At 36.5% G+C, this 25,974-nt stretch overlaps 4 protein-coding genes across 6 annotated transcripts; all 4 read left to right on the top strand.

Annotated features, from left to right (window-relative positions):
- Positions 1 to 9,644: 9,644 nt before the first annotated feature.
- On the top strand, positions 9,645 to 13,319 carry LOC125200808 (pentatricopeptide repeat-containing protein At3g23020). The gene is made up of 3 exons (XM_048098581.1): positions 9,645 to 12,651; positions 13,092 to 13,164; positions 13,251 to 13,319. The coding sequence occupies exon 1, from the start codon at positions 10,038 to 10,040 to the stop codon at positions 12,609 to 12,611; it is 2,574 nt and encodes an 857-aa protein (XP_047954538.1). The 5' UTR covers positions 9,645 to 10,037; the 3' UTR covers positions 12,612 to 12,651; positions 13,092 to 13,164; positions 13,251 to 13,319.
- LOC125186249 (major allergen Pru ar 1-like) lies at positions 12,981 to 13,549 on the top strand. Its single transcript, XM_048082605.1, has 2 exons — positions 12,981 to 13,164; positions 13,251 to 13,549. The coding sequence occupies exons 1-2, from the start codon at positions 12,981 to 12,983 to the stop codon at positions 13,547 to 13,549; spliced, it is 483 nt and encodes a 160-aa protein (XP_047938562.1).
- Positions 13,550 to 15,729: 2,180 nt separating this feature from the next.
- Positions 15,730 to 17,478, top strand: LOC125201449 (major allergen Pru ar 1-like). Of its 2 annotated transcripts, XM_048099561.1 has the most exons (3): positions 15,730 to 16,016; positions 16,104 to 16,267; positions 17,250 to 17,478. In XM_048099561.1, the coding sequence occupies exons 1-3, from the start codon at positions 15,833 to 15,835 to the stop codon at positions 17,382 to 17,384; spliced, it is 483 nt and encodes a 160-aa protein (XP_047955518.1). In that variant the 5' UTR covers positions 15,730 to 15,832; the 3' UTR covers positions 17,385 to 17,478. The 2 variants fall into 2 exon arrangements, with proteins under 2 accessions (XP_047955518.1, XP_047955519.1); XM_048099562.1 differs by lacking the exon at positions 16,104 to 16,267 and having other exon boundaries at positions 17,086 to 17,478.
- A 565-nt stretch (positions 17,479 to 18,043) lies between these two features.
- On the top strand, positions 18,044 to 22,096 carry LOC125201447 (U-box domain-containing protein 44-like). Of its 2 annotated transcripts, XM_048099560.1 has the most exons (4): positions 18,044 to 18,122; positions 18,349 to 19,639; positions 19,717 to 20,023; positions 20,099 to 22,096. In XM_048099560.1, the coding sequence occupies exons 2-4, from the start codon at positions 18,413 to 18,415 to the stop codon at positions 21,613 to 21,615; spliced, it is 3,051 nt and encodes a 1,016-aa protein (XP_047955517.1). In that variant the 5' UTR covers positions 18,044 to 18,122; positions 18,349 to 18,412; the 3' UTR covers positions 21,616 to 22,096. The 2 variants fall into 2 exon arrangements, with proteins under 2 accessions (XP_047955517.1, XP_047955516.1); XM_048099559.1 differs by lacking the exon at positions 18,044 to 18,122 and having other exon boundaries at positions 18,280 to 19,639.
- Positions 22,097 to 25,974: the final 3,878 nt, after the last annotated feature.

Below are 25,974 nucleotides of genomic sequence, written 5' to 3' on the forward strand. Positions count from 1 at the left end.
CTAATTGGATCAGAAGAAATTGATTCTTCTAAGTATTTTTACTGACTTTTAGCTTTTCCCCTAACTTCAAGGACTTCATCAGATGTCTAGGATTCTTTCAAATGTCTTTTAAAATACTTCTACCCACTTCGTTCATTTTCGCAAAGTTTGGGTGTTTACTCCTATCGTACGTGTGTTTCTCTCATGAAGTTTTACCTGCCTTCTAAGTATTTTTACTGACTTTTAGCTTTTTCCCTAACTTCTAGGACTCCATCAGATGTCTAGGATTCATTCAAATGTCTTTTAAAATACTTATACCCACTTCGTTCATTTCCGCAAAGTTTGGGTGTTTACTCCTATCGTACGTGTGTTTCTCTCATGAAGTTTTACCTGCCTTCTAAGTATCTGAACTGACTTTTAGCTTTTCCCCTAACTTCTAGGACTCCATCAGATGTCTAGGATTCTTTCAAATGTCTTTTAAAATACTTTTACCCACTTCGTTCATTTCCGCAAAGTTTGGGTGTTTACTCCTATTGTACGTGTGTTTCTCTCATGCATCAGATGTCTAGGATTCTGAGAAACACACGTACGATAGGAGTAAACACCCAAACTTTGCGGAAATGAACGAAGTGGATAGAAGTATTTTAAAAGACATTTGAAAGAATTCTAGACATCTGATGGAGTCCTAGAAGTTAGGGGAAAAGCTAAAAGTCAGTAAAAATACTTAGAAGACAGGTAAAACTTCATGAGAGAAACATACGTACGATAGAAGACAGGTCCAATTCCAATAAAAACCACTCCATCATTGAATTCGTTTGAACTAAGATCCTGGCTACATTAGTTAAAAACTTAAAATTCGATTTTTTTTTTCAAAAATGAATTCTCCCAAATGTCCATTTGCGTAACTAATGGAATGTACGTAATTGGTCCAAAACAATTAAAGAGAGATTTTAATTTGGATTTATAGTTATGGGGTCTTTGCATATTTTTATTCGAGGTCTGGAAAGAGGATTACGGATTATGTGAGACTAAACTAAAGTCCTCGATGGATGGTAAAGATGCGACCGAGTCTAGATGTTTATGCAACGTGGTCTTCAAAGTATTAGGTAGGTTAGTTAACTTAAATTAAGTTGATGATTACTACTATTTTATGTGAATCCCTAGGAATGATATTCTTGGATATATATAATATCCGACAATCATGTTTTCGATATCTAGGTAGACCACAACATATATCCCCTTTTAGCAAGTGGATATAAAACTTGAAAATTTCCTATATGGGATTTTTGAATATTCCCTTCTTTTTCTCTCTACTTTTCTATCTCATTTCTAGTTTTCTAAATCATGAGTAATCAAGGTCGTACCAGGATCATGAAGGTCAAACTGAGACTAATCTATTCCAATTTTCAAATTAAATCAAGCCACAATTTAATTCAAGTCAACAAATAAAACATTATTTTGTGCTACTATCAAAATAATATTGACCTGCTCGTTACCTCATATATTGAATTATCTCCCATGTTCAATACTTTAGTGTTCGTCATTAGTTGTCCGGGATCAACATGAATTTTAAGAATGAATTTTAAGAAGTATACAAAAGAATCAAAAGGATAGAAGGGCTCTTCAAAGGTTCTTGATTCTTCAACTCCAAAGGAACACAACAAATGAAGATTTCTTGATGAATAATGGTAGGATTTAATTGGATTTAATTAGAAAAGGATATACACAAGGAATTAATTAAATTCACAAAACAATTTCTTCTTTACTAAGACATGTAAATTTCGAAAATTACATGTAGGGAATAGGGGCAGGGATCAAAAAATAGGGCAAATGGATAAGATTTAATTTGGAAAATTATCTCTAAATAAATTACTCCCTCCGTCCTACTTTAGGAGTCTTAGTCATTTTTTTGCACCCGTTTTATAAAAATTATACTCCTTCCGTCCCATAAAAATATGTGCATTTTCCATTTTCGTCTGTCCCACAAAAATATATGCATTCCATTTTTGGAAAGTTATATCAATTTAATAATGTAGGTCCTACTATCCACTAACATCTCTCCTCCTCTCTCTTACTTTACCATATCATTCTCCTCCTCTCTATCAATTTTGTCTTAATTCCCTTGCCATACTCATTACCCATAATTTTTTTGGGACGGATGAAGTAATAAATAGTTAAAGTGGAGAAATGGTAAACTAAGAGAGAGAATAATGCACAGTAAAGAGTCTTCTCAAGAAAAGTGACTGAGACTTCTAAAATAGAACGGATGAAGTATTAAATACAAGAAATAATAGTTTCTCTCAAAAAAAGGGTAAGGATCGAAAATTACCTAGGAAAATAAGCGAAAGGAATTATGCATGGACTCACTTAATTAAACACATTCATTTTGGATTTTATCCAAAATTAAATAAGTCACATAATTACGCAAATTAAATTAAATCTCATAAAGGTGCATATAAAATCACACAATTGAAGGCACGAAATTTCGAGGCCTCGTAAGAGGATTAACATTGTTTATTTCAGTTCGTATTTTTATATCCCATCTTATTTCAGTTCTATTTCTATCTCTTATCTTATTTTAGTTCGTGTGTTTCCCTTATCGTGGTTGTCTTTCAATTTGTATAACTTACTTTCTGTATCGCGAGAGATCTCTTCGTGAGATATATGCTGAATCATCAACAATGAATCAATGAATACGTTATTTTGGCCAAATGCCTTGCGAAATGCTTTGAATCCATAATGCTGCCCGACGGAAGGTCTCCGCGCATAGCCGGAACGTATATCTGATCTGTAGCCGTTGCCCGATGGGTTGGAACCCGCGCACAGCCGCCCAGATCCTTACCTCCGCCGACCCTTACGGGCGTCGGATTATCTTTATCTTGTTATTGTCCGATTTATCGGATCGTTAGGGATTTAGGTCCTTAACACAAAGCTTGTTGATGCCCATCATATTTGGTGGCCGGAATTCGGAATTGGTCTTTGGAGGTGCAACAGAAGAGATTGCTTGTTGTAATGTTGCCTATATAAAGCTTGGAAAAGCAAGATGAATTATTCTTCTGAGTTGCCCTTTTTATATGAATTCATTGTTGAAAATGGTAATACTAAAGAGTAACCCGAAGAAGAACTAGCGTGGACTGCATGGAGAATAACAAAAATGGTGTATAAAACATTTAGTTTATGGCTTATTACAAAAGTACTTAACCCGTTCACAAAAAATAATTATATTTTTCTATTTCATCCATTAGTAGCTATTCATAATAAATTTATCATTAAAATGATTTTTCTTATTTTTTTTTTAATAAAAATACTTATTTAGATCCACTGTTTATGTTATACTTATTTTTTATTTTTCTAATTTTCTAGTAAAACGTGTAATATCTAATAGTAGAATTATTTTTCATTGAAGGAAAAGTTAATAAAATGATAGTACTACTAAACTGTAGAATGAGAGATTTATTTACTTCTCCTTTATTTTTGGTGATTCTCATGGAAAAAAGTAGTATCCATTATATAATCATTCCTAAAATGATAGAGAGAAAAGTTTAATAATTAAGTGACATAGACTATTGAATTTGAAATTTATGGGGTACATCAATGTCAACATCTGCAAAATCTTTTTTTAGACTAACAAAATCGAATTAATTTGTCGGTAATTCTTAAATAATTAAAATTAAGTGATATTCAGTGTAAGCATCAAAGTACCAATTAAATACTTCTATATACATAGTTCAGTCATTTAGGTAAACATATATATTAAGTTATTCGTTCTTTCACTTTAATTTTACATGCCTCCATGACTCTGTATATATAGTTAAAATTAGTTTTTCAATATCTATAATTTTCTGCAGTATTTATTCGATTATATAATTATGGAGTTATATATAAATTATATTTTGCTCTGTTAAAAATCGCTACTATATCATTACCATTTATCACCCGTATGCATAATTACGAGACTTTGTAATTAATTTACTATCCAGTAAAATGTGGTTTACCAATTATAAAAATATTTACTCATACTTTTTAATTCTACCCAATAATGATGACAAACTATGCAGATATATAATTTTACTTCAACCAATAAATCTTTTGGCAACACTAATCAATTTTTATAAATATTTAATAACTTGACTAAATGTAAAATATGAATGTCATTTAAATTCTAAATTAACTGTTGAGGGCCCCTTCATATTGGAAATCAAAATGTAGAAAAATATAATGGAATCTTTAGCACAATAATATATTAATATATATTCCATATGTTGGTTGAAAATGGGACAATATACACTGGTGGGGTCTCCCTTAAAATGTCTTAAAAGCGCACCACCCTTCTTTATTTTGCCATCTAGCACACGCTTTTGTGGTACCATTTTATTAATTGATAAAATTTCTCTTAATTGAATTCAATTGGTATACTAGCTTCGTCACAATGTAAAAGATATGATAATGTTAACATTCGACAGGTTATATAAATTTGATGGCAAGGGGAGCTGAATTAAACAATAGAGACCTTTTGTTTTCTAATGTATTTTGTAATTTCTCGTTATTTTCGTTACTTGGTAACGTAAGTTTTATTGTAAGTTGATAAAGAATGAAAGAAAAAATTATTAGAGATTGATGAAGATGGATAAATAGTAGACACAAAGAAAAGAGAGTTATAAGCAAAAATAAAATAGTGGCTATATCATTAAAAATAAAAATGTAACATAAATAATTTTGTGTGTGTGAATTGACCTAACGATAAATTTTTAAGACAAAGGTTTCGAGTTCAAAATTATTATGGTGCGGCATTTAAATTTCTATTCGTCTGCAAGTGTGGCTTCGGCTAACTCTGATCTTCCAAAGATTTGTACACTTCATTTTGCATTATATATATGACAGGTTTAGCCTTTTTGGTTTTGGGCATATTTTATTATTAAAAGTTATATTTTTAATTGTTAAATGATCATATTGGTTTGGATCTCGTTAGTGGTACTAATCATGCTCAAACTTACTAATTATGTCCTACATTTAGCGAATGTTATAAGCATTACCACATAATCAAACAGAAACCACTTGTTCTTTTGCTTTCAAATGTTCGTATTATAATCTTTGTTATATTATAAGCTGATTTCGGCTTCTCCTTTTTAATCAGTAGAGCCTTTTTCTTAAATTATTATATCAAAATTCTTAATGCAAATAATTAATTATAAATGGTGAAATGAAAGTATAAATATGCCATATTAATGGGGTAAACCTGAGAATTAAATTTTTGGACCTGAATTAGATAAGAGTCAATTTTTGAAGCCATAAATCTGATTTCTGCATTTATCTGGAAATATATTCCAATTATTATTTGGACCAAGAGAGAACAACTGTTGCTGTGACATTCCTTCCCGTCACATTCACAACACCGTTATGAATTAATTTAATCATACCCCAAAAAATTATTCTTTTTCAGAAATTAATGACATTTATAACAACAAAGACTGTGACAGTGATAATCCGCTAGCCATCTTTGGTCCAATTCTTAGCATATTTTTTCGGTCCATTTATTTTGGAATATTATTGTATAAGACATAATATTTCATGTTCAATTGGTATTGATACAAATGTGCTTTTATGTTTTCATTTGGTAGATACATTGTTTACATATACATCTTGATTAGAATAAACCTTAAATTGAAAAGTTATTTTTTTTAATTAATTACGTTAGTAAAAACGTTTTATTTGGATTCAAGTTAATTCTAGTGGTTGGATTGTTGATGTCGAGGTCGTTGTTTTTCATGTTTTTTTGATAAATATTTAGTATAATAATCACAAATTTCAACCACCATATCTCTTTCAATCATTTAAACCTGTGAATGGACCACCTCACGAGCCATTAGGCCCATATATCAAGAGGCCCAAAGATGTGTTCTTTTGATTTTTTTGTGAAAAAAAATATCAATAATTTGTCACATATATATCAGAATTAATAATATCTGATCCAAAATTCCAAATAGTCGAATTTGAGAGTTGTGTACTACTGGGATACCCTATAAACAAGAAAAATCGTAACATTATTAAAAATAACAATGTATGTCAATTAAATACTCCATTTGTGAAGTCATCCACTTATTTACAAATTTGAATAACAAAAGATTGGATAAAAGAGAATGAATGGTGAAACGGTTATTGACGTGGCAAGACTAACAACTTGAAGGAATGAACAGAAGCCGACTCAGCCAAATTGAAATTCGAATGAATTTTAAATGTTGAAATATAATTAGATAATAGTCAAATTGAATATCACGATAATTTAATTAGCATATATTTCGATTTGGAATGAAATTAAAAGTTAAAAATATATAAGATCAAAATCAGTTGAGCACCACGATAATTAAATCAACATATATTTACGACTTACGAGTATGAATATAAGGGCTCTTCTATCTTATTAAACTGTTTTTTATTTAATACTGAAAATCATATGAATTCTGAAAATAATAAAACTATTTAACTTGTCGGGATTATTCTTAGTTCTTTTTTGGTATTCTTTTTCTGATGTTCAGTTTGTTACATATTCACGCACTTTATATTATTTTGTTAAAATTCCATCAGTGTCACGACTATGTTAAAATTATGAATAATTTTAAAATTGTGAATCAAACTTAATTATAATAATAATAATTATTTTTTATTTTTATTTTATTAATAATTAATTAAGTAAATCTTAATGTAGCGTAATTATAAAATTATTGTTCATATTTTATGTCATTATATAATAAACATAATAATAATTATTATTGATATTATTATTATTATTATTATTATTATTATTGTTATCATTATTATTATGGGTTCAAGAAAATGGAAAATTGTATCTAGCCCATGAGCAAGCTAATGGTTCCTGTTTAAATATGGGCGGATGCAGAAAATTGATATTGTAGGGGCTAAGATGATACATTTTATTTTTTGGAAACTTTTTTTTCAATTAATACACTGAACCACTATTTTTCACTCGTATTACGCTCTATTTTAATACTTACACCCACATTTCCCTTTTCAATTAACATATTAGCCAATACCTCCTAAAATCTCGTGCTGACTAAGAAATGTGTCATGTTAGCTAGAAAGAGTATTTTGATAGGAGTTTTGCACATCAATTTGCATAAAAAAATAGTGACAAAACATAATGTTATACAAAAAAATTAATGTAGTTTGGTAAGTGTGCCAATGTGTTAAACCACTTGTTTCATGCCGATTTTGGTGGTTTCAGAACGATTTTGATCCATTCGGTTCATCACTTTTTGAGATACAATAGTCTCTTTATTTTAACTTATAATTATAACGTTTAAAAATTAATTCAAACAATAAATGCATAAATTAAAATAAAAAAAAAAAGTCAATAAGTAAAGATTTCAAACTCTAAGAGAATATTTACAATTTACATTAATGGAAACCTTCTTGTTTAACTCTGAGAGTGTGATCGAGGGACAACCCACCCTGACAAGCTCTGCGACCAGATATCTGATGCCAGCCTCGATCAAGTTTGCATGTGAGACTTGTACCAAAACCAACATGGTAATGGTCTTTGGTGAGATCACACAACCAAGGCCAACATAGACTATGAGAAGATCATACGTGATACCTGTCGTAAGATTGGATTCATTATTTTTATTTGTGTAATAACATTATTGATTAATATTTTGTATTATTCATCTCATATTTTATTTTAGGTCTATCCAAATACATATTTATTTACTACTCTATTTTATTAATTTTGATAAATAAATTTCACATTCTGCTCATAAAATTACTACTAGTATATAAAATGACTCACTAATTTTCTTTTTTTTTTTTTAACCTTTTTACTTTTTAATACTATTAGAAACGAGTCAAAGTAATCACAAATGGATAATACTAGTATTATGAAAGCATCACACAGTTTGGCGTATTTATCGTTAAATTTTAGCATTGGCTCATTTCGATTTCTAGTTCCGTCCCTGAATTACCTTGAATTGCCATTCTCTACGACACATGGGACAATGCGCTTGTGAAGTTTGTGAATTCATCCATTTCAAGATGCAGTGAAGATGGAATGCGTGATTGCAACAACGTTAACCCCAAACTGCAACATAAATTTGTGTATGGATTATATAGTGCAATATAATGATATATTCAAAGATAATGAAAATATGAATTGCTTCGGAAATCATTATTCCAACATCAATAAGCATAGTTTCACTATAACCAAAAGAGAAAGAATGACCAGACTAAAAAGAGACTAGTACAAGATTTTCATTACAAGTGAGGACTTCTTTTTCTAGCTAGCAGATCAGGACAAGATAAAGGACATCAAGAACAAGGCACAGTTGAAACATGCCCTGGGATTAGTGTTTGACAGTTGACACCATGTTCATTTGTTAACTAGTTTATCTGTGTAGATCTTACTGCTTTTGACATGCCATAAATAAGTGAATAGATCAAAAGTTAATTAGGACATCGATGGTGGATAGGTAATTAGGTATTCAAGCTTACCTCTGAATGGTACTGAGAAACTACTAATTGATATAATAATCATGAGTGAGCTTCCATTTCATGAAGCATTCTATCAGCACATCTCGTTTTCAATAACCATACGCAGGTCTGCTAATAATACAAACCACTCCAAATCTGCAATAATCTTTTATGATACAAATGTGTTCAATAATATGAAACATAGCTTTACCACAGGTATGATAAAGTGGCTGCTGGATGACTGAAGATGTTCAATTAATTTCTCAAATAAAACAACACTTAAAAAAAAGTAATATAAGGTCCCAATCTGAGTGGAGCGTTTCCGATTCAACATGAAATTTTATAATTTTTTATAGGGATGTCAATTGGGCTGACCCGTCGGATTTCGGGCCAACCCTACTCAGATTATGGATCAATCGGGTGCGGGCTAATCGGGTTGCGATTTCTTTCAGGTTATAAAAGGTCAACCTAGCCCTAAAAATTCGGGTTTTGGGCTAGTCCAGTGGGTTAATCGGGTTGCTACCGATAATATTAACATACGACCAATCCAATAAATAATGATTAAAATTACTAATATTCATACAATGTAAAACATTTAATTATAATATATTTGAGATATTTCATGAAATTTTAATGCATGTTTTACAAATTTAAATATTTTTTAGTGAATTTGAAGGTTTTAATTTATTTATCAATTATTATATTAATAAAATTTTAATATATAATTTGTATATATAATTATAAAATTGAAAGTTATTTTTTTAGTTAAAATTAATTAATGAAGTGTCGAATTAGGAGTAAAAAATAGAATAATAGAAACTTTATTGGGTTTTCGAGTCTGGCCCTAACGGATTGCGGGTTAATCGGGTGCAGGCTAATCGGGTTTTGATTTTATCGGGCTAGAAATTTCCGGCACTAATCCAATAAATTTGGCGGAATATTCGGGCCAGCCCACGAGTTACGGGCTACATTGTCATCCCTATTTTTTTATTTTGTGAGTGTAGAAGAATAAAATAATAAAGAGGATAAAGTGAAGATTAAAAAAAATAAATTTTTGCATAATTTAATTAAAATTGAAGAGAAAAAGAAAGAAGAAAATTGAATATTAAAGGTGCAGTCAGCCCAACTCATTAAGTGGCCTAAATTTGAGCCCAATTTCATTCAATTCCTCTCAAATGAAATGATCCCTAATCCTTGAGAAAAGGAAAACACGCGCGCACCATCTTCCATCTCCGTCGACAATTCCTCCAGCCGGCCGTCAACTCACGTCTGCTCTCCTTCACCTCTGTCGCTAGTCTGCCACTCAGTTTTGTTCTCCTTTCTCTACAAAAAAGAAAAAAAACTCATCTTCATGCCCATCCTCCCAACATCAAAATTCCTGAAATAAAAGATTAGATTCACTCCATATTATATCAAAATTGATTAAATTGGACGTTATTTGTCCTAAGTTTGAGACTGTTTTCTCTTCGCGCTACCAGGACTGTTGCCGGCATCTCTCTCAAGCAGAATCCAACTCTGCAATCACAAAATCACAATATCAAGACTCTACCTTTTTTTCTCCTAAACCCTGCGAAAATATGTTTGTACAGTTTCAGTATTCTGACGCCAGCTGCCTGCGCATATTCAGTTCCACAAAAACCACTCCGCCAAGCGTCGGCATCTCCGTTACTCCACCCTCCCACAAACCCAGCGACGCAGTTCGGTTGTTCAAGAAAAATGGATTTTTCAAAGGCCCTCGTGAAAGAATCGAGAGAAAAGGAGGTGGCTTTAATGGCAGAAATGGGAATCCTCAGAAAGAAGAAGAGATTTTCGGCAATTCAAATAGGGTCAATGGTGTGGAGGAGGAGGAATTGCCTGCTCGTAATAGGGTTTTTAGGAAAGAAAAGGTGAATTGCAGTGAAGGGATTAGGCGGGAAAATGTGGTTGAGGGGATGCAGACCAAGTGTTCGACGAAATGGGGAAGGTACGGCGGCAGTATTCCCGCAATGTTGGATGCTTTGGAGAGGATAAGCGACTTGGACGAGGCGTTGAAGGCGTGGGAGGCGACGCTTACGAACAAGGAGAGGAGCATATTGCTGAAGGAGCAGTCGGGGTGGGAGAGGGCGATGGAGATTTTTGAGTGGTTCAAAAGGAAAGGCTGCTACGAAGTGAATGTCATCCACTACAACATAATGCTTCGCCTTCTAGGCAAGGCGCGGCAGTGGAGCGAGGTTGAGAGGCTGTGGGATGAGATGGCGAAGAGCGGGGTTGATCCCATCAACTCCACCTATGGGACTCTCATTGATGTGTACTGCAAAGGGGGGCGTAGGGACGTCGCAATGAGGTGGTTGGAGCTCATGAAAAAGCGTAGAATGGAGCCGGATGAGGTGACCCTGGGGATTGTGGTGCAAATGTATAAGAAAGCAGGGGATTTCGCGGCTGCTGAGGATTTCTTCAAGAAGTGGTCACGGGGAAACTCTTCGATTGAGGGGCGTAAATGGAAGAGGAAAACGGGTGCTAATGTTGGTTCTTACACGTACAATACGTTGATTGATACGTATGGGAAAGCCGGGAAACTAAAGGAAGCAAGTAAGACGTTCGAGGAGATGGTGCAGAAAGGTTTATCTCCTAACACAGTGACTTTTAACACTATGATTCACATGTATGGTAACAATGGGCAGCTTGATGAGGTTGCTTCCCTGATGGGTAGAATGGAGAGTGCTAAATGTTGCCCCGATACACGAACCTATAATATTCTCATATCACTTCATGCTAAGCACAATGACATAGAATCTGCAGCAAGATACTGGAAGAAGATGAAGGCAGCATCTCTTGAGCCCGATCCTGTCAGCTATCGTACTCTCTTGTATGCCTATGCAATTAGGCATATGGTTAACGAGGCAGAGGAGCTGGTCTTAGAGATGGATGAGAGAGGATTGGAGATTGATGAGTTTACTCAGTCATCCTTGACAAGAATGTATATAGAAGCAGGCTTGCTTGACGAGTCGTGGTCGTGGTTTCAGAGGTTTCACCGTGGAGGAGGGATGACTTCCGAGTGCTATTCTGCAAACATTGATGCTTATGGCCAAAGAGGGTATGTTTCACTAGCTGAGAAAGTGTTTGATTGCTGTGTGCAGGTTCAAAAACTGACTGTTCTCGAGTTTAATGTGATGATCAAAGCATATGGTATTGGGGGGAAACTCGAGCAGGCTTGCTCCTTGTTTGATAGCATGGGGAAACATGGGTTGGTTGCTGATTTATGTGGATATAATTCTCTTGTGCAAATGCTTGCTAGTGCGGATATGCCAGAAACTGCGATAGTCTATCTTAGGAGAATGCAGGAGGCAGGGCTTGTGATTGATTGTGTCCCGTATTGTGCAGTCATCTCTAGCTATGCAAAGTTAGGCCGTGTAGACATGGCAGTTGAGTTGTACGAGGAGATGATTTCTCATGACGTGAAGCCTGATATAATCGTTTATGGAGTCCTTATAAATGCATTTGCAGACACTGGGAGTGTGGATGAGGCGACATACTATGTCCGTACCATGGCAAACCAAGGTTTGTCTATGAATCCGGTCATATGCAAGTCATTAATCAAGCTGTACACGAAGGTGGGATACTTGAGAGAAGCGGAGGAGATGTGCAGGACCCTTCAGTCGCTGGAGGCGGGTGGGCTTGATGTCTACTCCTTGAAATGCATGATTGACCTCTACAGTGAGCGTTCGATGGTGGTAGAGGCGGAGAAGATATTCAAGAGGTTGGAGCAAATTGGAGAGGCGAATGAGTTCACACATGCTATGATGTTGTCCATGTATAAAAGGAACGGGAGATTCGTGGAAGCTTTTTGGATTGCAAGAAAGATGAGAGAATTAGGGCTCATGACAGAGCTGCTTACTTATAATCTTGTGCTTGGATTCTATGCTTCTGATGGAAGGTACAAGGAGGCTGTAGCTACCTTCCGCGAGATGCTAGAGTCTCGTGTCATGCCCGATGACTCCACGTTCAAGTCGCTCGGGATCATTCTCTTGAAATGTGGAGTTCCAAAGAGCGCTCTGGAAAAGCTCGAGCAGACAAGGAAGAGGGATGCTCTGGATGGTATGCAGACTTGGGCTGCGACTCTTTCCTCCGTCGTTAACATGGATGATGATGATTTTAGCGATGAAGAAGTTTAATTTGTGCTTGCTAGAGTAAACAATTGTAGCATATATCCAGGTACATATCCATTTTCTTGTTTTGGTCTACGTTGGAAATTATGGTGAAATGAAGATAATGTTTACTGACTGATTCTAAATCTTTAATTTGTGTTTGGAATTGAGCAAAGCTCAAGATATGCTCTTTTTTGTCATACATGTGCAGATTTGGTACTTTAAATTGCATAAAATCTGTTTTAATAGTATAAGTTTGGCCGTCTGCAGTTTAAAGACAAAATTTGGAATCATTCAACAACTCAAAATTGCACATATAAATACACTTGCTTTCTCCATCTTACTCACTCATCCCAAATAAGTCATAAAAGAAATCATTCAGTTATACAAAGAATCATGGGTGTGACCACATTTTGTGATGAATACACTTCCCCAATTGCCCCATCGAGGATCTTCAAGGCCTCGATCGTTGATTCCCACAATTTGATCCCGAAGCTCCTGCCACAGGCCATAAAAAGCATTGAGATCACACAAGGCGACGGAGGTGCTGGGAGCATCAAGCAGATCAACTTCGCTGAAGGTCAGTTTTCGTGTTCTCAAATTTCCCTCTGTATTAGTAGTAGTAGTAGATTGCTGAGGTAATTAAGTTTAAGCACGGGCGTGCAGGTAGCCCTCTCAAGTGTGTGAAATACCGTGTGGACGAACTGGACGAGAAGACACTTACTTATTGCTACACGTTGGTGGAAGGAGATGCTTTGGCGGAGAAGCTAGAGAAGATAACGTACGAGGTTAAGTTTGAGGAGTCGGGCGATGGGGGGTCGGTTTCCAAGGTGACGAGCAAGTACTACACTGCCGGGGAATTCAGCCTGAAAGAGGAGGAAGTGAAGGCAGGAAAAGAGAGGGTGTTGGGAATGTACAAGGCTGTTGAAGCTTTCCTCATTCAGAATCCAGATGCCTATGTTTGATTCACTGTCATATGCTCTTTTTCTGATTTGGTTTTCTTGTTTAATAAACTTTGTAACGTTTTTTTTGTTGGATAGTTTATGCTCAATAAATGTGTTGGATTGTGGATTGCTGCTAATGTTTTTGTAATTTACTTTTTTATGTTCGAGTTTCATGAATTGCCCCCCCAGAATCATCTTTTTTTTTTTTTTTTTTTAAGTTAGAAAAGTGAGATGAGTATTGAATTAGGTGGAGATTAGGAATTAGAAGATGGCAGAAAAGCAAATTCCTGTTGTTGAGCTCTGATATTCATACATGACAAGCATTTACGTAATAAAAATTGTACTCCATCGAACTGATAATAAATTCTGGTAACTTGCAAGTTAGAAATGTTCCTAGAGACAAATTCAATGTGTTCGCACTTATACCTAACTTTGTAATATCATGTTGAAAATGATCCCCTATGTTTCATCAACACTGTACTGTTATATGGTATGATAATGGATTTTGTTTGTCAATGCTAAATAATAGATAATGGATTTTGTTTGTCAATGCTAAATAATAGATAATGGATTTTGTTTAATACTTACCTCGTGGCATGCGGTTTCACAGTCCTATCGCAAATCAAGGCTAGTTCCGGGCAAGAAATAGATCAGGGAATGTTATTCATAAGGAAGAATGGAGAGCAACCTTGTTTCTTCCACTAACGGTGGTTTTGCTGTTACTGGAAGTTGTAGGACTTACTGATATTGGGGAAGCAGAGGACTCCGTAAAAAGGGATGCAAGTAAGTTCCAGATTTTGTAAGGATCCATGACATGTTACATTCCTGGCATAATTTGAGCATTCATAGTTAGCCTATGCTATCTATGTAAGTCGTCTGTTTGGTCATTTTAATTTTACTGTGGAAAAAGCTTGTTTTAACTTTGCTTCTTTCCTTTGCTAATCATCATGGTTCAATTTTAGTCAGGATTTGTTTATTAGCTTCAATAACATCAAATCTAACATGATACATTGCAGAGGACTTGAGCCGTGAAGTTGAGAGTGATGGCACGGTGATCATAAAAGGAGTGAAAGAAGAGTGGAGAAATGGTCTCAAGTATCTGAGATGCGAAGTCAGAATCTTTGCTGCATCTCTTTCAAGCTGCCTGGCCCAGTTGACCCTCAGCAATTCCACAGATGGGATTCTTGAAGGAGATACGCTACCTAGATTGACTTGTGTCTTTTCTCCTCATCACCAGCTTCCGTATATATGACTTGTTCTCTCATCTTTTCAGTCTTGGATCGATGTTTTCCGCCCCTCCCCTAACCCATATCTTACTACAGCGTAGTTGTGTTGGACAATCCTTGCTTGAATCTTATTTGACTGTGTATGCATTTCTTTTAGTTGTGGGGATTTCATATTCTAATGTACGAGTCCAGTTGATTAGCCAAATTCGCTTATTTTTCTTGTTATCGAAGATCACGTATAGTGTTGGTGTGTGATGCAGTCAATCCAAAGACACATCACATAATGTTAAACTATAGAATTACTCCAAACAGTTATGTAGTATTTATGTATTTTTTGTTGACATAACAACTCTGCTTTTTCTTCCATAAGTAAAATAGAGCAATCATCTATCGAACTAGCCCAAGCGCCATTACTTTGCCTACCTATATGCCCGTTTTTGGCATCACATGCCAATGCAACGTTAAGTTAAACTCTTGATTGCTCCCCTGCGAACAAGACAAGTTTCAAAATATTGCGAGAGCAGTATATCAACGAACGATATTATGTATGGATCCAAAACTTTGCATGCTCTCTGGAAGGTAGGGAGATCTGTCACATTATAAAACACTTGATTGTGAGTAAAGAATGGCATCAACCAAGTATACTAACTTCTGGTGAATGAGAAATCGAGATAGTAGATTGATCTGGATGCAATACGGCAACATGTTTTTTTGATCTAGATGGAGAACTACCCATGTATTTTGGATCAACCTCTAATTTAGAATAAAAGAAAAAAGAATTGGATGACAAATGATACATCAAATGTGTGTAATGAAGATGGTGTTTATTCTAAATCTTTAATTTGTGTTTGGAATTGAGCAAAGCTCAAGATATGCTCTTTTTTGTCTTGCATAATCTGTTTTAAACTTTTTTTTGAGTAGTAATAGTATAAGTTTGGCGGTCTGCAGTTTAAAGACAAAATTTGGAATCATTCAACAACTCAAAATTGCACATATAAATACACTTGCTTTCTCCATCTTACTCACTCATCCCAAATAAGTCATAAAAGAAATCCTTCATTCAGTTATACAAAGAATCATGGGTGTGACCACATTTTGTGATGAATACACTTCCCCAGTTGCCCCATCGAGGATCTTCAAGGCCTCGATCGTTGATTCCCACAATTTGATCCCGAAGCTCCTGCCACAGGCCATAAAAAGCATTGAGATCACACAAGGTGACGGAGGTGCTGGGAGCATCAAGCAGATCAACTTTGCTGAAGGTCAGTTTTCGTGTTCTCGTTGTTCCCTATGTATTAGTAGTAGTAGATTGCTGAGGTAAATTAAGTTTAAGCACGACGGGCGTGCAGGTAGCCCTCTCAAGTGTGTGAAATACCGTGTGGACGAACTGGACGAGAAGACACTGACTTATTGCTACACGTTGGTGGAAGGAGATGCTTTGGCGGAGAAGTTAGAGAAGATAACGTACGAGGTTAAGTTGGAGGAGTCGGGCGATGGGGGGTCGGTTTCCAAGGTGACGACATCCCCGCCACAGCATCACATTTTATCCCAGTTTTTAGCCAACCCCTACAATGGTTTCTCCCTTATTTCTCCCTTATTTCTCCCTAACTCAACATTTCATTTTTACATCATCACTAATTTAATTGTTTTATTTTTATATATAATAAAGCTAGCTTATTTAATTTATAAAGATAAATCAAATAAATAGTAATAAAGTTCGTTGTATTAAACACGGGTACACATTACAACGAAGAAAATTAAAAAAAAAAAAAGTACACGAATGGAAATAAAAAATCAAAAAAAAAATTCAAAGAAAAAAAAATTCAAGGGCGGTGGGCGCGGTTTCTATTTGCCCACAATTCTTCGATGATATCGTGTTGTAGTGCTTGATGGGCCTCCTTCTGGTGTATGTCCATGAACGCCTGGAACCGTTCATGTTCGTTGTGCGGTACACCCTGGCGGGCGGAAGATATAGTTGTTGATTGGGTTGTTGGCGAAACCCGCTACATCCCATCCGGTGGGAGCGGGAGGTACCTCTTCTTCGGAAGAAGAATGTGATATTTCCTCGTCGGACTGAGCACGAGACGATGAATCAGAACTCATTTAATAAAGATGGAGAGAAAAAAGATTGAAAATTTGTGTGAATGAAGTTTGTGGGTGATGAATGGAGGAAGAGGATGAAATATTTATAGGGGTGGGATAAAATAGCCGTTCGGCCAAAAAAAAAAAAAAAAAAAATTTTAAAAATCGCCGATTATCGCCGAGCGTCGCCCACAGTGGCCGGCGATCGCTCGGCGATAATCCGGCGATAAATCGCCACTCGGCGTGCAGGTAGCCCTCTCAAGTGTGTGAAATACCGTGTGGACGAACTGGACGAGAAGACACTGACTTATTGCTACACGTTGGTGGAAGGAGATGCTTTGGCGGAGAAGTTAGAGAAGATAACGTACGAGGTTAAGTTGGAGGAGTCGGGCGATGGGGGGTCGGTTTCCAAGGTGACGAGCAAGTACTACACTGCCGGGGAGTTCAGCCTGAAAGAGGAGGAAGTGAAGGCAGGGAAAGAGAGGGTGTTGGGAATGTACAAGGCTGTTGAAGCTTTCCTCATTCAGAATCCAGATGCCTATGTTTGATTCACTGTCATATGCTCTTTTTCTGATTTGGTTTTCTTGTTTAATAAACTTTGTAACTTTTTTTAGTTCAATAATAAATGTGTTGGATTTTCAAGTGTTGAGAGTATCCTTTCTAAGCATCAATCATGTGAATGAGATAAATAGTTATCAAATTTACATGATCTGAAAGGAGAAAAAAAGGCAAACAGGTTTCCATCACTACTGCTATTCACAGAAAAAAAAGGCAAACATTAATTGAATCGCACAGCTTGAAGGAGAATTATTAATTAATTAATAATTAATTAATAAAGTAGTTTGCACCGATAGACAATTTTCCTTTAAAAATGGCAATCTTGTAAATTTTTAAAAAACTCTCAGATTTATTCAATATTTTCTATATATAGAGGACAATCTTTCAAATATAAATTTTGCATTAGACCGAGTATATGAAAATCTTGATTCAAACTCTTTTTCATTCGGCAAAGAATATCGTGATAAATTTACAAGCAAAAAAATAGAAATTACACGACTTGACCTAAGTTGTTTAATTAATTTAATTAAAATAAATAAATGCTGTAACGCGCTTTTCCTTTATTAAGAAAGTGAAACACAAAATCACCGAAGACTTAAGGACTTTTCAAGTCAACTCAGTCTAAACTCTAAACAATGAAACAATTCTTTTTATATACACAAAATGGGGCTTTTCATTTTCCATCAAAGGCTCCAAAATCAAGTATTTTGTGTTTCTTCAAGTTCAAGGTAGATTTCTAATAAGCTCTATTGTAAAAATTTCATTCCTTGAGAATTATTGTCTTCTGTGATTTTCTTCTATCCCATGTACTACTATCTCATTTCTTCTTTTCATTGGAGTTTTCCTTTTTCTGGGAATTTGTATGTTTAATTTCATGCTCAATGCTTGTTAAATAAAGCTTGTAGCTCTATCATTCAACAACATTTTACTATTTAACACCATATATATGTATAGGAGGAGTTGTTTCTGATAGAAAAGTAAAGATTGAATGAGGCAGCAATAAGAGATAGTGATCAAGATGACTGAGCTCATACCGATTGGAACAATCTTGGCCGTTCTCTCCAATCAGATCATCAAGATCAGCCAAGCCGCCAAGGACGTGGTGTTCGAGAAGGAAAGCTTCCGTGCCCTAGCCAAGCATCTCCTTGACATCGAGCCCGTCTTGAAGGAGCTGCAGTCACAGCAGCTGAACGACTCCCCCGTTGCAAGGCAGGCGCTGGAGTCGCTCGAGACCAACGTCAAGAAGGCCCACGCCTTGGTCGAAAAGTACAAAGGGCGAGCGCGCTTCTACCTCTTAGTAAAATGCAGGCACATTGTCAAGGAGATACAGGATGTCACTAGAGAGATTGGTGATTCCTTGGCCGCTCTCTCCCTCGCCAACGTTGAAGTCCTGTCTGGGATCTCCGACCAGGTGCATAGGCTGCAGCACGAGATGCAACGGGCCGAGTTTGAGGCCTCCCACGCCCGCCTCCAGATTGTTGACAAGCTGAATCAGGGCATCTCTGATCAGGCATTTGATAAAGAGTTTGCCAATGATATGCTCAGGGATATAGCACGGGCCGTGGGCGTCCCAGTTGAGCCCTCGGAGATCAGCAGGGAGCTAGCCGGCTTCAAGAGGGAAAAGGAGGAAGCTGCGAATAGGAAGGAGAGGGCTGAGGTCTTCTTTCTGGAACAGGTGATTGAGTTGCTTTCCCGTGCAGATGCTGCGCGGGATTATGAGGAGGTGAGCAACCAGTATATGCAGAGGGTCAAGGTGATCGAAAGGTACGATCCGAGAGAGGAATACATCGAGCCGTTTAAGGCTTTCTACTGCTGCATAACCGGTTGTGTGATGGCTGATCCTGTGAGCCTCTGCACGGGGACTGCGTGTGAAAGGTTGGCACTTGAGGCGTGGTTCCAACGGGGTGAGAAGTCAGATCCGGAGACGGGGGAGGATCTTCAAGATTTCTCATGGAGGCCTAACATTCAGCTGAGGCAGTCCATACAGGAGTGGAGGGAGCTGAACTACTGCCTCAAGATTAGGTCTTGCAAGGCAATGATCACATCAAACGAGGAGCGTGTCGTGGAGGCTCTTGATTGGATGAAGGAGCTCGTTGCAGAGAACTCGATCAACAAGGATTGGATTTCAATTGGAGGGCTGACAGAGGGTGTCATTGCCTTGCTCGAGAGTAGGATCACTGAGGCTGTGAGGAAGAAGGTGTTGGTGACCTTGAAGGATATCATAGAGGGGCATGCTAGAAACAAGGTCAGTTTATTTGGTTGCTGATGTTTTTGAGCGTTGATTCGACATATGTATGTTATCTGACTTCGACTTCATTGCAGGCTATCATCCTAGAGAAAGGAGGGATTGAGAAGATTGTGATGTGCTTAGGATTGGATGCGAGCATCTCGGAGGCTGCAGTTGGGCTTCTTTACGAGGTTTTGCTTGATAGATCGAGCTGGAACACATCGTGCTGCAAGAGGCTTTCTCAGCAATGCGATGAGATAATTCCACTTCTTGTTTCTGTAGTCAAGAATGGGTCTAAATTAGCAGAGGAAATACTGTTAAAACTGTGTGAAGAAGATGACAACATTCTCAAGGCGGCTAGAGTGAACTGGTTCAGACCAATGATAAATAAGGTGGTCCAAGGTTAGTTCGATCTCCAATCGTTAAAAACTGTTCGAAGAATCTTTGTTGCAGAATCTTATGACATTTCTCTAACAGGATCAGTACTAGAAAGAATCTCAATGGTGAAAGAACTTGTTAGCTTAGAACTGGATGATGAGAAGATCAAGTTACTTGGTGAGGAGGGGGTGATTCCACCCCTGCTGGAGATGGCAACCGGAGGCGTTGAGTCGAAGGAGGTTTCCCTGCACGCCCTCGTGAAGCTCTCCACCTTCCGGGGCAACAAACATCTCATCTGTGGCAGTGGTGGCGTTTCTTTCGTGGTGAAGCTGCTCTCCTCGCCTCACATCCTCCCCGCGGTCACTGCAAGATGTGCAGAGATTCTTGCAAACCTATCTGCCAATGGCGATGGAACGACGTTTCTGGTGGACGAAGATGAAGGCCAGCTCGAGCTGAAGTCGGTCACTGCCAATCTGCTCGCGATCCAACAGAACCTCAATTCGCTAGACTCAATCAGGAAGCCTGCCCTGCGAGCCCTCGTTGGCATCTGTCAGTCCGAGGCCGGGCTGGTGAAGTCTGCAGTTGTTTCATGTAGTGGCATTTCTGTTGTTCTAGCTCTGCTCGACGACTCCAACCAGGAGATACGCGAGCTGGCGATCAACCTCGTGTTCCTTTTCTCCCAGCATGAGCCAGAGGGAGTGGTGGAGTATCTTCTTAAGCCTAGGCGCCTCGAGGCTTTGGTCGGATTCCTTGAGAATTCTGAGAAGGGCGACGTGCAGAGGGCTGCAGCCGGTCTGCTCGCCAACCTCCCCAAGTCAGAAACGTCGTTAACGGAGAAGTTAATAGAGCTGGGAGGGCTAAAGGCGATAATCCAGATCATAAGATCAGGAACAGGGGAAGCCAAGGAGAATGCTCTGAGTGCACTATTCAGGTTCACCGATCCCACGAATCTCAAGTCGCAGCGCGTCGTGGTTGAGTTGAACGCGTTTCCTCTTCTCACTGGACTTCTCAGAGCCGGCTCAGTCACAGCTAGTGCCAGAGCTGCAGCTCTGCTAGGCGACCTCTCAGTGCGAACTCCAGAGCTGAGCGAGCTGCACAGAAAGAAGCATGGCTGGTTCTGGTCATGCTTCCCTCAGGCACGAGCTGCAGTGTGCCCGGTGCATGGAGGCTCCTGCAGTCTGAGCACGACGTTCTGTTTGTTGGAGGGAGGTGCGTTACCTGATCTGGTTCGGGTGGTGCAGGATAAGGTCCACGCCACGGCCTATGAGGCGATCCAGACGCTGTCCACGCTCGTTCAGGAGGATTCACCTCAGAGGGGGGCAGCAGTGCTGCATGAGTACGGGGCAATCGGACCAACAATAGAGGTGCTGAGATGGGGTTCAGAGTCACTGAAAACAGAGGCGCTGATCCTTTTGGAGAGAGTTTTCGTGTCAACGGAGATGGTAGATTTGTACGGTGCAATGGCGAGAGCGCCTCTCGGACAGCTCGCTTCTCACAGTTTATGTGATGAGAGGCATCTGCAGAGGAAGGCGGTTAGGGTGCTGCTTCTCATCGAACGTTACTCCAGATCATCTACTACTTCTCTAGTCTCAACAGCAGCTCCTATAACTGATTGAAAGTCAACCATCGTTACACTTATTCAAGGTGCTTAGAAATTGAGACATTCATACACCACACATGAATTCGTACAGTTTATTAGAAATAACCATATATATATATGTGAAGAAAAGACCAGCTTAATGTACTAAAATTACAGTAGAGCTATAGAGATGAAGAAACTAACCAATTGAGCCTATTGAGAAGCAGGCTCGTATTACATGCCCCAAATACCACGAGCATGTGTGATTTTGTTGCTGGGACGAGATGTCAATTCGTGTATTATCCGAGCAAATGTGTCAGTGTGGCTTGTCTCGGAGAAGAGCATTTCTGCAAACGCATTATCGTAGCCTAGCAGCTTAGGCTTATTCTGAGGCTCCAGCAATAGATTCTCCAGAATCAAAGCTGCTTTTCAGCAAACTTGTGGCACTGTATGTGGCATCTTAATTAGATACAAACTTTTAACTTAAGAGAAACAAATAATTTAGAAGATTTGATGAATTGCATCCAATCAGCCGACAACTGCTGCTTGAGCATCATCAGCTGGGAAGCTAATAATATCAATCAATTGCTAGGAGAAGAATGGTGGCTAAACTTGATGTTATATGCCGTATAATGCACACAAACAGCATAAGGAAAGATTTGTTGTCAGGGTTGAGTATCATGAGGCCAAGCAGAAATCATAAGTTGTTGTAGGTGATCCTTATTGTTTGAAATTTGCTTATGATTACTAGTTTTATTAGTCTTCGGCAACTCTTTACCAGCAATAAGGCAGGTGATCCAAAGCAAATTTCAAAAATCCTCTAACCTAAATGCTAAGAAATGCAACAAGCCAATTCAAAATCACAACCTAAATAATATGAAGTAACAAAGGACAAAATCACATATTCATGATTTCACAGCATTAGCATTTCTGTGTAGAATCATGAAAATAGCTAAATTATAAGCAGAACTTCAGAAATTAGGGCTTAGTGGAGTATTACCCACGAAGGCGGAGTGGAGCGTAAATGGTATCGCCGGACAGCTGTCGCAGCGGAATTATGGACGGCCTCTTTGCACCTCTCTCCCCGACGAAATTCAAGTCTGGCGTAGAATCATTAATTGGGCTTAAATTTAAGCGGCCAATTTTTAGCCTTTTCAATTTGGAGTTGGGCTCAATTCACACACTTTATGTCCATTAGATAAAATTATTGGAAATCATATTCAAATTCATATAGCAAAAATAATAATTATCTTCATAAAAAATACTCTTAATTATGGGCATTAAGAATTTTAATATAATTTTTAGTAAAATAAAAAAATAGTTAAAGTGCTTCATGAAATATAATACTCAAATGCTATAGTTTAATAAGTTCATTAGATGAAATTATGGATTATTCATATTCAAATGCTATTCTTACTCGCACCATTCCAGAAAAATAGACATTTTTTCTATTTTAGTTCATTCCATAAAAATAGTCCATTTTCTTATTTTGGGTATTTTTTTTCATTCTAATGAGGCAGGTCATATTTTCACTAATAATACTCTAATTATTTATTTTCCTCTCTAATATTTTACTAATTATGCATTAAAATTGGTGTTGTACAAAAAGTCTGTATTTTTATAGGACGGGGGGAGTACTACCTTAGTCCACAAAAAATAATATTGGTTATGCATGACACGAATTTTAATGCACAATTGATAAACTAAGATAAATATAGAGAAAAAAGTAGTTGAAATGTGGTTAGTGTAAAATGGGACACACCTTAGCACATAATTTTTTTCTACTATAAATAGATAACGACTAATTTTAGTGGACATTCCAAAATAAGTAATGCTAAAAAACATGAGGGATATTGGTCCCTAAAACCATAAACTTTGGTCAAAGTTTAGTATTTCCCACAAACTTTAAAATTGGTCTAGAATATTACAAACTTTGCAATTCGTTTGGTGTTTCTCACGGCATGCTTATCACCAAATTTGACTAACTTATGAGGTTTGTTTATCATACTTGACACGATTAAATGAATGTTGTTTTCTACGTGACTTTTTTTTTATCCTACTTGTTATGAACTTAAAAAGTGGATTAAAATAAAATGTATCGTGGTTGCTCACGTAAAATAAGATTTTGATAAAAATATCTTATTTGGGTCAGTTTGGAAAAACCAAACAAATTGCAAAGTTTGTGATATTCTAAAATATAAACTTTGACCAAAGTTTATGATTTTAGGACCAAGGGTGTGATCAATTGTTAACTCTACTAACTCATCAACACAGTGTATTAAAAATATTAACACGGTGACATTAAAATGTCAACACCTTATTTTGTTGACATTTCAATAATTTGTGTTGACAATATGTGTTGACATTTTAATATCATTGTTTTAACATTTTTAATACACTGTGTTGATGAGTTAGCAGAGTTAACAACTTAAAAAGTTATCAATATAACACACCCCTTGGGACCAATATCCCAAAACATGAGTATTTTTTGTAAACGGACATAATATTACATGAAAACGTGTAACAAGTAACAACTACTCACTCTGCCCCGTTAGAAATTAAACGTTTTCCTTTTTAGTTTGTCCCATTAAAAATGAGACGTTTCCTAAAATGGAAACATTTCTATCTCTACTTTTTCATCTCTTTTATTTTACTCTTTCTTAATTACTTACAAAATAACACTATATAAAAATTCGTACCGATTCTCAAATGTTGCATATTTAATGAGACAGAGTGAGTAACTGTTTTGAGAAGCAAGTTGAAAAAACTAAATGATTATATACTCTATCTATATACTCCCCCCGTCCACAAAGAATATGCACTTTGGGTTTAGTATGAATTTTAATGTAAAATTAGTAAAGTAAGAAAAAGGTAGAGAGGAAAAATAATTAAACTATTGTTAGTGGAGAATGAGTCTCACCTCATTAGAGATAAACAACTTTTAAAAGTTAGAAAGTGCATAATCTTGTGGGATGAATTAAAAGGAAAAGAGTGTGTATTCTTATGGAACGGAGGGAGTATTTCTCTTTTCCTTGCTGGAAATCCACCATGGTCGCCCCCGCTTCTGTCGACTCAGGTTTGGATTAATCTTTTATTTTATTTTGAGATGAATTGCTCTGATATAATGAATGGAGAAAACATTGCATCCCCGACTTTGTAAATGCATCTCCAACCATTCCACTAAACTCAAACTCATTTTAGTGTAAATCTCACGCTAAATATTGATTTTACTCCAACCATTTACACTAAACTCACACTTAAAAGAATATTCTCTATATTATGCCTTTTTTACTCACAAAATTTGAAAAACTCTTAGTATTGGTTTAGTGTAAACCTAAAAATAGGTATTTTTTTTCTCAAAAACCAAAAATAGAATTGGTTTTTGAGTACTATTGAAACTAAATACCTATCCGATTTTAGATTTTAGTGTATCATTAAAGATGGTCACGGCCTAACCATATCCATTGTGAGAGAGTAGCTTCATAGAGGTTGTATTATTGTTAAAACTGGCAATTGTATTATTTTGCTGTGGCCTCTAAGGGACCCATTTCACTAAATTTAAAGAGGAAAATTAGTATACATGGCCCAATATCTTGTTTGTTTTGGTCCCACCCACTTTATATACAGTTAATAATCCCCAACCCCACCACAATGATAGATTGTGATATTAAAAAAGCGTTCCAATTTTCTATTTTAATATATCACATATTATCCCATTTTATCTTTTATCATTTCTAGGAGTGAATCTAATATTGAACTAATTCATTTTCATTTACAGTTTATTATTTTTCTCCTTATATAATATGCATTTTTTTATTCTTAATCTATCTCATAATAATATGTACAAACTAATTTTAGAAATTCTTTTCTCTCTAATAAGTTGGGACATATTTTCTACTAATAATATTTTACTAGTATTACTTTTTCTCTCTAAATCTATCTTACTTTACCAATTTTATATTAAAACTTGTACCACACCCAAAGTGCATATTATTTAGAAATGGAAGGAGTATAAACTTATAGAGTATTTAAAAGTAGGACACACATTTCCACTAACTTATTCAACTCGCTTTATATTACATTTCTTAAAATCCGTCAGGATACATATTCAGGGACGAAAGGAGTATAATATTATACACGGCTACTTATATAAATTTGAAATGGTGGCATAATCATACTTATTCAAATTCTTGATGGCATTTCGAATTTTGATCTATTTTATACTCCATAATCTAATTTGTAAAACAATCTCGGACTCATACATACATTTTGTCCCAAGGTTGTTTAATCGTATTCTTTTTGATATTGTTTTAAGAAATCAAGGTAATTAAGTTATTTCTTTTTTATCACAAATTTTATCTTTTTTTCATACTTTACTCTTTATTTCTTTAGTCCT

Source organism: Salvia hispanica, chromosome 1 (genome assembly GCF_023119035.1).
Source record: "Salvia hispanica cultivar TCC Black 2014 chromosome 1, UniMelb_Shisp_WGS_1.0, whole genome shotgun sequence".
Classification (NCBI taxonomy): Eukaryota; Viridiplantae; Streptophyta; class Magnoliopsida; order Lamiales; family Lamiaceae; genus Salvia; species Salvia hispanica.